Source organism: Octopus bimaculoides, chromosome 8 (genome assembly GCF_046866305.1).
Source record: "Octopus bimaculoides isolate indiv1 chromosome 8, ASM4686630v1, whole genome shotgun sequence".
Taxonomy (NCBI): Eukaryota; Metazoa; Mollusca; class Cephalopoda; order Octopoda; family Octopodidae; genus Octopus; species Octopus bimaculoides.
The window spans coordinates 94,379,200-94,391,699 of record NC_142935.1 but is presented as its reverse complement, the minus strand read 5'-3'; the positions used below and the strand labels follow the sequence as shown (position 1 = coordinate 94,391,699).

Below are 12,500 nucleotides of genomic sequence, written 5' to 3'. Positions count from 1 at the left end.
GTCAACAGACTTGTTTCGGTTCATGTGAGCTCCCGTAAATACTTTGGATCTTTTTAGTGTAAAGAGGTCATCCTTGGTGGACCGAACATTTGACGCTGAAAGGTTCCGAGAGGTGGCCGTGTGATTTGACAACCGACCAGATGCTGCTGTACATTGTGGTGATCCAGCCTCTGAGGATGGGTCCAAACTAGACAGCTCTTAGGACAGCCACCAGGTAGCGATGATTTACCCTATCGAATACCTTGGATTGATTCACCCTGTCACAACCATATCTATTCATCACCAGCTCTACGATGTAGCACATGAAGTAGAGGTCGTGGGGAATAGATCTGTTGAGGAACGCACAGGTTTGTACGTCTCCGACTACGTTACCTAGAACAATTATCAGCCTGTTAGTGAGCACCGGTGCTAAACTCTTGATTTCTGGATTCTTTCTCGGCTGTGTCAGCATTCCCTGGCTCACTCGACTGAGAATGCACCAATTCTGTTGTCCGTTGAAGTGGATGGCTACCAAGACAGGAGCGAACAAGACTGGCATGTGGAAATATAACTTATAGGACAGACCACCCGACCCTAGCAGTTCGCGCAGTAGTTCATCAGACCTGTCACTGAATCAGCTAAAATCAGCTTCTTGCAGCATTTCGTTTTCCTATCTGATAGTCGTAGTAAACCGTCAAGGTAGGCTTCAAAGCCTGTCATCTCCTTGGAAGCAGTTCGACGAATTGCTGCTGAAACACTGCACCCATCTGCTTGGAGTTTAAGAGCACACGCCTGTTGCAGTCCGTGTTGAGCCGCCACCACCTGAGCCCAGTGGACGGCTTTTGGACCTTCGTTCCACTTCCTATCAACTATTTCTACATAATCTTTGCGTGCGTCCAATATCCCATTCTAATCGCCCACTAACACTAGTTACCGAGATGTTCCCAGGTAAGTCTCGAAACGTCTAAAGAAATCTGACCTATTGCAATGTAGACAGCCAATAGTCTGTCGTTTTCATTGTTGCTCACGTCCAAGACCACCAATCTACCGACCGGTTCTTAGAAGACCGAATTCACCATTACTTTTTGTCGTTGCTTTAATTTCTCTGACAAGCATACTGAATAAGTCCAGGCTTCATTGCGGGCTTGTCAAAACCAGGGTGAATAATCACCTACTATATATGAAAGACCTCGGTTATCATTTCTCCGCTTACAAACAAATGATCAGAGTAGGATCGTTTACTCAGGCTATATTCGACACTCTCACCCACATTTCAACAAATTTACGGGAAGAAAATATCTCTATTATCCACTCTCAGTTTACGCTCAAAGTGAAACTTGAAAAAGTAGATAAGGGATCAGTCGAAAAGGAAAGTGCCTGTCATCAATTCTTGCAGTCGCCTCGTGTAACCATCTGCAACCCCACCCCACCCAAGCTCGGCCTGTAAAAAGTTGTTCACTTGCCACATGGACATAGAATCAATAACACGTGCCACGAGACATTATACTATTCAGAAGGTAAAGCCGAGAAAAGAACGCCGCTGAGCATTTTGTCCGGCATGTGAACGATTCTACTAGCTCTTCACCGTATTTAATGTATACAATAAGAGAATACAAGATAAGGAATGATTCGAAAACTTACCCGGGATAAGTAAATGTTCAGGTAAAGACAATCTTCGTGAAAATCGTTAAAATTCGGACGATGATCCTGGACATAAAATGACTTGGGTTGTACACAGGCAGGTGGATAGGTGGTGCAGTTGCGGATCTCACGCCACTCGTCTGGGCTAACTGGATTCTGTAATACAGAGTAAATGGTCAGATGCCTTGATCAATAAAGGTGAGAGTTCGGGTAGATAGATACATTTTTATACTAAGGAGGAGGAGAAGCAGGAGGAGCAAGAGGTGCAGGAACAACAGGAGGAGGAGGAAGACTCAATACGTTATTCTTCTTTGTTCGCGGTTGGAGAATCGCATCGAACAAGAAAATCTCAGCAAGTGATAAAGTGAATCACCAGTCTTCGTACGTACACACACATATATATATATTGTATAAAGGATCGTGGGTAAGGCCAAAACAATGTGAAGTAAATGCAAGGTAAATCACAAGAAAACAAATATGTGACTTAATGTAGACTTACTTTGTATTCAATATTTCGGGGTTATGACCCCATTTTCAAGAAATAGAAGAATGTTGCCGATGTACGTGTGTGTACAATACAAACCCGGAACCATGTGGTCAGGAAACAAACGTTTTGCCACACAATCACACTCGCACCTTTTTGGCAATATGCTAAAAACATATGGTCCTTTGAACCCTAGGCTGTTGCAGCATGTCCTGATTTTCGAGGACGATACCTGCATCTCTGGGACTAGGCAATGACGATCTTTTCAAATATTAGTATGGATCTCAATGCTGAAGTTTGGTGCGAGTCCATCAAGTATCTATAAATAGGTCACTGCATATCATCCCCGTCTTCTCATCAGAGTGTAGAGTCTTAATGCTTGCAGCTTGTCTCAGTGGCACAGCTGTGCCACTGAGACGATTTTCTACGTGAAGCATCGCTAGATTGTTACAAAACCTGCTGTTGTTTTACTGTTGTTTGACTGTGAACAGTAATCCAGGCGGCTGAGGACACATGTACTCCACAAAAACACGTTATTTCTAGCTTTCACGTACTGAGTACTACATAAATGCTAATAACGTATTTGTCGAGCAGTGTTCCTGTTTTGTCGCCGTTGTTTCTTTTGCATTTAAATTATATGTATCTCTCCCCCTCTCTCTCTATCTCTCTGTATTATATATATATATATATATATATATATATATATATATATATATATATATATATATATATATATATATATATATATATATATATATATATACATACATACATACATACATACATACATACATACATATATATAATGAGAGAGAAGAAGGGAGGGAGATAGATAGATATGTGTATGTGTATATGTATGCGTATGCATATATGTGTGCTTGTGTATATGTTTATGTATATGTATGTATATATATATATATATATATATATATATATATATATATATATATATAGATATATATATATACACGTATGTATTGGTGGGTGTGTGTGTGTATGTGTTTATGCGTCTATGGATACTTACATATATAGGTAGAAGAAGAAGAAGAAGAAGAAGAAGAAGAAGAAGAAGAAGAAGAAGAAGAAGAAGAAGAAGAAGAAGAAGAAGAAAACGGTGTGATGTCATCTGCGAAATTAAAAGAGCTTCCAAGAAAAACACATTGGTAAAAAAAAAAGAATAGTTTTCAAAATTCTATATTTGGTAAGTGCGAAGAGTGCCAAGATATTTTGCACACACATGATAAGCTTTACATGCCGTAAAGCTGTAGATATCTTTCCCGAGAGAATTTTAAAAATTCCTGCCAAACAGGAAATGTGCTGTACATATATATATAACATAAACAAATACTGATGTATCAAATACCATACAACATAAAGATCTTGATTTATCAAAATTATCTCCGTCTCTTGAGGTTTGTATTATAATTACCAGGTGATAATTAAGACCAGCTCCATTTGATAGGGAAAGGTAATCTCTAGATGCAAGAATTTCCCCAAAGCTGAGAAGCCTTTAAGGAAAATTGTAGGCTTACTGTCTGGAGATTAGAGAAGCCGTGTCTTCTGATTCAGTGACCGTCATCAGAGCGACAATTGTCTGACTTTATCTCCTGTAGCCAAGGCACTTAGACATATACAAAGAAGATATATTTATGACTGGGTAATTTGCATAATTTAAACAGAAATGAGCTGAGAGAAATAACGAAGGGTGGCCAGTAGCATGTTTCTGAACAACTTAGACAAATACAGGCTGTGATCAAACGACATATTTAACGATTCCATAGGTAAAAGAAAATTTTGAAAATGAAGGATTTCCACCTGCAGATTTCATGCTAATCTATCTCTGGTCATCTTTCTAAATTTATCTTAAATGACTAATTAATGTACAACTTCCTAATCTTAATTGGTATAACATTCATAGAATTATATTTCTTTCAGTAAGTGACCCGTGGTAAAAGTGGGACACCGCCTTAAAGGTTTTAGTAAATCAACCCCAGTACTAATTTTTTCTCAAGTCAGATACTTTTTCTTTTAAGGAAGCTCTAAGCAACGTAAACAAACTAACACCAATTTTCAAATGGTGGTGAGAAAGACACAACCCCCTATTTCTGCTATTTCTAATTTTTGGTGTGTGGTGAAGCAATGCTTGCTGAACCCTAAATTTTAATTTTGTCTATATAAATTTACCGATAATGGTTTTTTTACACACCGAACAACTTAGTAAAATTACTAATTACTCTTTTATTTGTTTCAGCCATTTGACTGCGGCCATGCTGGAGCACCGCCTTCAGTCGAACAGATCGACCCCGGGACTTATTCTTTGTAAGCCTAGTACTTATTCTATCGGTATCTTTGGCCGAACCACTAAGTGACGGGGGACATAAATACACCAGCATCGGTTGTCAAGCAATGCTAGGGGGGCAAACACAGACACACAAACACACACACATATACATATATATATATATATATATATATATATATATATATATATATATATATATATATATATACATATATACGACGGGCTTCTTTCAGTTTCCGTCTACCAAATCCACTCACAAGGCTTTGGTCGGCCCGAGGCTATAGTAGAAGACGCTTGCCCAAAGTGCCACGCACCCTATACCTATATATATATATATATATATATATATATATATATATATATATATATATATACATACATACATGTCTACACCACTTGTCCTCGTCTGTTGTTTTTTTTTCGTAAATTCTCCCATATATATATATATATATATATATATATATATATATATATATATATATATATATATATATATTACGGAGATGTACTTGCATAACAAGTGACCTGATCTGAGATCGTGTGCTGGAATGAAAACAATTGCAGCGTGGAAGGTGTTTATAAGCCATTTAAAATAACACACAAAATCCGTTAGATTCACTTCAACATTTAAATTTAATTTGTCAAAATATTTTCGTCGCTTTGAGACCGCGACCTGTTCACTGACAAAATTCTGTGCTGCATCTTTTGCAATTTTGTCAGTGAACAGGTCGCGGTCTCAAAGCGACGAAAATATTTTGACAAATTAAATTTAAATGTTGAAGTGAATCTAACGGATTTTGTGTGTTATTTTAAATGGCTTATAAACACCTTCCACGCTGCAATTGTTTTCATTCCAGCACACGATCTCAGATCAGGTCACTTGTTATGCAAGTACATCTCCGTAATATATATATATATATATATATATATATATATATATATATATATATATATATATATATATATATATATATGGGAGAATTTACGAAAAAAAAACAACAGACGAGGACAAGTGGTGTAGACATGTATGTATGTATATATATATATATATATATATATATATATATATATATATATATATATATATATATATATATATATATATACATACATACATATATATATAAAACAGGCTTCTTTCAGTTTCTGCAAACCAAATCCATTCTTAGGTCCTCCTGCGCCGTATGGCGCATTGGGCGGCAAGGCTTCTCCAGCGTGGTCGGTCGGCCGCGGTGATTTCAGCTTCATCCCATGAAATGTCAATGGCTTTAAGGTTATCGATAAAGGTGCGGTGCCAAGTAGCTTTTGGCCGCCCTCGTTCTCTCTTGCCATGCGGTGGCTTCCACGGAATGGCGGTTTTCGCATGCCGTGTCGATAGTAATCGGAGGAAATGGCCAACGAATCGCAAGCGGCGCTCAGTGACAACGTCATGGAGTGGACGGGTATCAGTTCGGCAATGTATCTCGTCGTTGGTGATGTGGTTGTGGTATGATATTCGCAGTATCCGCCGGAGGCATGGTAGCTAAAATACAGTGAGCCTCCGCGCACCTTTGCCGATGTCTTCCACGTTTCCGTCGCATATATTGCCGACGGTATGACGATGCTGTTAAAGAGGCGCACTTTGGTCTTGGTTGAGATCACCCTGCCTGCCCAGATAGGTTTGAGTCTTTGAAAGACAACCGAGGCCCTCCCAATCCGGCAGGCAAAGTTGCGTTCGCGTCTCTGTCGTTGGCCACGACGCTGCCCAAATAAGTGAACTCATCAACTTGCTCAGTTTGGTGTTGTCCAATCATCAATGAGACACCATTGTTGTTCCCATCGACATATCCAATCCTCGTGATCTTTGTCTTGTTTGCACTTACGCGGAGTTCGATCTTGGCCGCCTCCCGTTCCAATCTCTCTGTCATTGTGCGAATGACATTCTTCGTCGCTCCGAGGAGCATGATGTCATCGGCAAAGTCGAGGTCAGTCAAACGCCCTGACACATGCCCTGACGGAATCCCAAATCCGCGTTGCCGGTCTCAATGGCAAAGTACGGGTGCAGCTCGTCTCTGTTCGAACACAGCACCTAGACTTGCGGTAAAGGCTTCGAAAGGCGTCGACGAAACGCTCTGGAATACCGAAGTCACGAGCGACGCACCACAATGAGCTCCGGTGTACGCTGTCGAATGCCTTGACAAAATCAATGAAAATGATTGATTGTTGTTGCTAATATTCCAGGCTTTGTTCGATAATGTTGCGCAACGTGAAGGTTTGTTCATTGCATGATCGTCCGCATCGAAAACCGGCTTGTTCTCAGAGCCTCTCATCCACCGCTTGTTGCTGCCGTCTTAAGAGGACGATACCGAAAATCTTTCCGGGGACAAGTAGAAGTGTAATCTTTCTCCAATTATTGCAATCGGCGAGGTTTCCTTTCTTTGGGAGCTTGACAATTACCCATCCCCCGTTGCCGATCCTCTGGGACCCGGCCTGTCATCCAGCATACATTTAGGAGGGCCGTAATTTTCGTATCATTTCGATCCGCCTCCCCCTGCGCCTCCTTTCTTCCAAACACTCCCGCTTGATTTTCCAATAGTTCTTCTTCACTCTTCGATCCAGTGTTCGATACGTTTCCGATGCTTCCTGCTGGGCTTCGTCCGTTTGCGCTAGGTCTCGTTGTATTTTAACCTTTCGTCTCGCATCGAACAGGATCCAAGTTCGATCTTGGATCCAACGCTCCTTGTACGCGCCACGGCATCTGCTGATGGTCTTCTCGGCACTTTCGATAATTGCCTCTTTGAATTTCCCAAAGTAGCCGTCGATGTCGACCTCGTCCACGTCTGCGAGAGGTCGGAATCGGTTTCTCAGTTCCCGTCAAGCACCCCAATCGAAGCCGACACTTCACGAGGAGGAGGTAATGATTTGCGCCCGCATCTGCTCCCCGGTACGTCTGCCTGTCCGGCAGGGCCGATCTCCACCGCTTACTAATACAGATGTCCCAAGCCTGACTGCAAAAGGAGGAGGGTTGGGCGTCGGGCCAGCAACCCGACCCCGTAAAAGAACCTCAGTGCTACAGAAAAGGCAAGAACAAACCAACTTGTTCAAACTGACAGCGGAGGAGGCGACCACTTTACTATGACGGTGTTGCATCAAAGCCGTCAGAACATCCAACACCCGATATGTGGTTCGATCTTCAATGCAAAACAATCAACAAAAATCGGGACTTGGAATGTGAGGACACTGTAGCAGTGTGGCAGACTGGTGCAGCAACTTGAAGAAGTGGGAAGCTATCAAATGGACATTTTCGGAATTAGTGAAATGAGATGGCGTGGCAGTGGACGGTTGATCAGTGAAAACAGGAGTGTTATCTACTCGGGCCACGAAGTGGAACACGCGCAATGAGTCGGCATCGTCATATCGCAAGGGCAACTGGAGCGCTCATCGGATAGAAGCCTGCCAGCGATCGTATCATCACCGCCCGATTCCAAACGCGGTTGTCCAGAATCACCGTCATCCAGGCCTATGCCCCCATCGAAGATGTAGAAGAGGCCTATAAAGACGCTTTCTATGACCAACAACAGGATGTTCTGGACGATGGCCCTCGTCACGATTTGGTTCAACTAATTGGCGACTTCAACGCCCAAATCGTGAGAAACCGACAAGGCTACGAGCATGTAATTGGCCGAACCGGCACGGCGACTGATACTAGCGGCATCGGTGATCGGTTGGTCTCATTCTGCTCAACGACGAAATTCATTCACAAGGCTTTAATCAGCCGAGAACAATAGTAAAAGACACTTGCCCAAAGTGCTACGCAGTGGGTTTGAAACCGAAACCACGCGGTTGAGAAGCAAATTTTTTGCTTCACGGCCACTCTTGTGTCTATAAGACATCAACATAAACATATGGAATTAACCAAGATAGCTTCTCATAGCACATTTAGTATCATCCGAAATGTGCAGTCCCTAAGTATAAACTGATTTATTTATCACTAGCAGGAGTACCCGGCGTTGCTCGGGTATTAAATACTCGGCAAAAGTCTTAATAGGTTCTACCATTTTTTCGTTGTACATCTCTTTGAATATTTTTTGCCTCAAGTTGCAAACATTGACGTTGAAGAAGAAGTGGTTTTTCCCATAGACCATAAATAAAGTAGTAAAACGAAGTGAAAAGCCTTGGAGAAGCCACAAGAACATCGCAGGGGGTGCAACAATTGAATGTAAAGTTGCCCTGAAAAGGGCCGTGTTATCGTTCTCACAATAGCCCTGAAAACGGTTGTTAACCGTTCACAGGTATAAACGTCCTTTTTCGTTCACAGGAAAAATAGTGGGTGCAGTGATTCCAAAACTCAAGCTATCTGCAAAGAGATTGAGAAACTGTAGTGGACAAAATAATAATTAAAAAAAGACATAAGAAAGACTGGCAATTTTGAAAGAATGGCAACAATAGTACTCACTCACCATAAACCGGTTCGGCAGGGAAGCCGTGGCATTTTGGACGGCCTACAGCACCTCACGGTAGACGACATTTTTCGTTTTGGCTTTCGAGGCGAACACGAAAAGGTATTTTTTGCATCCGACTGTTGAGCATCCGACGTATAAATGACCGTGCGAGAGGCAGGGTTGACCTAAATGAAGGCCTGTCGTTGTTAGTTCTTGGCCTTGGGACTTGGTGATGGATATGGCAAAGCAAAGTCGAAGAGGGAACTGAAGTCGACCGCAAGGGATAGGGGCATTGCTTATCTGATGGAGTAAAAGGTATAAATACTCCGATGTCGCAACCCGTAAGAATTGTTGCTTCAATAACATGAGGCAGCGCATTTTATACCACTAACTGCGTTCCGTTGCACAGACGTGGTAGCTCCAGGTTCCTCAGCAGCATAACCGGAGCTCCAATTTTGAGGTGCAGTTGATGTGGCGGTCGTCCGAAGGGGTCCAAGGAATTGAGGAATTCTGTGGGGAAAATAACGGCCTCTTTTTGGTCCACAACAGTGTCCACAGACTTGTAAGTGTGAAGGTTTCCAGGAAGGCTTCGCAGTAGGTCTTCATTGAGTTTCATAACAAATGTGTTTTTGGGAGCTAATATGGCTCTATCGCACAGCCAATTCAGGCAGATCTGGAAAAACAGTGGTCGTAAGGTCGTCCACAGTGTTCACAGCTGTGTCTACGTGTAAGACAGCCATCTCTCCAGCTGCATCGGAGGGAGCTGTGCCATCACCGACGGTGAGAAGTTGCTTGGAGAAGTCACCCGATAAGTTGTCGCCGAAAAGCTGGGCCCTTATGTTCGGTCAAAAATGAGGGATTTAAGGTCAAAAATCCGATTTTCTACTCAGTTTTTCGCAATTTTTGGTCATACTCGGATGAATTCTGTGCAAATCGGAGTCTCCTAACGTTATCCTTAGGATAAGTAAATAGTGTATAAAATTTGAACGCAATCCGCCAAAGCAGTGAGAAGTGTTTGAAGATTTAAAGGGGAAAAAGTGTATAAAAATCGATTTCTTTTCAGAGTTTTTGCGGTTTTTTATCACAGAGGGATGCATTTGGACATAGAACAGACACTTGATAGAACCGCCGTTACATGGTGGTTTTTTAGCCGTAAAAACCAAGGAAATCGGACTTTCCAGTAAAAAGTTTTCTACCGTGTAACTTTGCAAAGATGCGAAAAATCGATTTTTTTTCAAAGTTTTTCGCAATTTTTGAGGGAATCAGAGACCTCAAGGCAGCGCCAAAATATTTGTCTGAAATGTCACAACATGACGGTCCTTTTGACACCAAATTTATAAAAATCGGATGTCCCTATAAAAACTTTTCTCGCGTGCAACTTTTGCCATTTTTTGAAAAAAGTAGGGTGCCCCTTCAGTTTTATTGATTTTTCTCCTAGAAAGGGGTATCTCTAGGCACCGGTAATGCAGCAGTGACCTGCCTGTGTAAATTTGCCATTTAATAAAAACAATTTCATCAAAATCGAATGAAAAATATGGAAACACATAAAACGCATACGCACACACACTCACACACACGCAGAGATTTTGAGTTTTATAGATATAGATAACTAATTGATATGTAATATTTCATAATCTATTTATTTTAATCTCTTTATGGTTCAAATGATAAATGTTGATTAATATTTATATTCATTTCCCCGCTGTCACAGTTATTTTGTATATTTAATCCTTTTATTACGTTTACTTTTTACACGGCTTATGTATAACTTCTACATAACTAAGCGTGCACCCCACCTCTACTACCTCATATACTCACACATGCACATATACACATATACACGAATACATACTGCAGTGTATGTGTGTATGTATGTATATATATATATATATATATATATATATATATATATATATATATGGGAGAATGTACGAAAAAAAACAACAGCAGACGAGGACAGATGGTGTAAACAACAAAAGGATGTATTAGTTTGACGCTCGGGAATACAGAAAGTCTTTAACGTTTCGAGCTACGCTCTTCAACAGAAAGAATACGGAGAAAACAAGGAGAAAAACACGGATATACATATACACTGTCTGCAAGTCGATAGATACCGCATATTCCCCTCCATTTTCTTATTGCTATATAAATTTAGGGTAAAATAACCCCCTTTTACCCGCACCCACTTATTGCACTTGGTATAACACTAGTGTAACAATAATTGGGTACCCTCCCAGCAGTATATTGAATAGATTCTATGTGGGTTGAATACTCAACCCCTAACTCTCTTGCATTATACACACACACACACACACACACACACACACACACACACACACACACACACACACACACACACACACATATATATATATATATATATATATTTGTGTGTATGTATATCTATACATATATGAATAAACAAATAAATAAATATATATATATATATATATATATATGTATGTATGTATGTATGTATGTATGCATGTATGTATGTATATGGTATCAGGTCAAAATCCCCCGGTGGTTAATATTACACCACAGGAATATTGATGAATTACCTTGTTCGTTTTAAACTGATGAATTACCTTGTTTTCTGTAACTTATTTAAATAGTAGTACATTTACTTGTTTGTTTCATTTATTCTTTATGGCTTATATAGTTGTCCTCAAAGCAGTGAAGAATTTTTTTTTTATAAACCCGCTTAACTTCCACACAAGATGGAGCTTGTCAAGCGTATTGAAATTATTTCATGAGGAATTATATTTACGTAAAGCAGAAGGATTTGATAAATGGTGTGATATCTTACAAATGTGAACGGCGGAGGTCTAAGGCGTCATATAAAGCAAGGGTAAAAATGTGGCAGGGTGAAATTATCGAACACAACGATGCACACGCATACCAGATACATCGAAGTGTGAAGCTGCAAAAGTGTTTCAAGAAATTAAAGAACGTGCAACAGAAACTGAAGAGACTACATTGCCGAAGCTTGTGCATCTGAATCGGAAGAGGCAGCTAAAAAAATACCTTCCCTCTGTATCCTTCGACGAGATGTAAGACGTTATAAACAGAAGAAAAGGAACCATTTACTGTTATCATCATGTGCTCAAAATCTTATTATATCTGAAAACTTTAAAAACAACCACTAGGGGAATGTTTTTGTTGTATGATTCAACGTTTTACGGCAAGATTTTGATATTTGGAACGAATAAAAGCATAGAATTTCTAAAAAGAAAAAAGGCTCCTCATAGGTATTTTGATGGAACATTCAAGGTAGTTCCTGAAACTTTAAACCAGCTGTATACGATTCATGGCATAGAAGATCAATACATTATACCGTGTATCTATGCACTCTTACCGGATAAGACTCAGATAAGTTATAACAAATTAATTCGGGAAGTAAAGAACTTAACAAATTGCACTCCTGTGAGTGCAATTTATTGCCGAAGAGTGGCAGAAATAGCCCGAAACCAGGACTGGTCTACTGGTCCTGTCGCTAGAAGGTGGTAGGGGTTCGCTTCCCTGCTCGCAATTTATCGGATTCAGCTCTGCATCGTTAACCGGCTAGAGGAGGTGTCCTCTTGAGGTTAAAATATCGCAGTAGAGTCCGTTCGAACGGACAGCTATATTGAAGTGGCTACGAAGATTACTTGTCTGTACAACTACTGCGTTG

At 40.6% G+C, this 12,500-nt stretch overlaps 1 protein-coding gene across 1 annotated transcript in view; it reads right to left on the bottom strand.

The window, feature by feature from the left end:
• Positions 1–12,500, bottom strand: part of LOC106882185 (pyrethroid hydrolase Ces2e) — a 69,881-nt gene that overhangs the window by 32,997 nt on the left and 24,384 nt on the right. Inside the window, exon 2 of the mRNA XM_014932772.3 lies at positions 1,621–1,776. Coding sequence (XP_014788258.1) covers positions 1,621–1,776 — 156 coding nt within the window. The remainder of the gene's footprint in view (positions 1–1,620; positions 1,777–12,500) is intronic.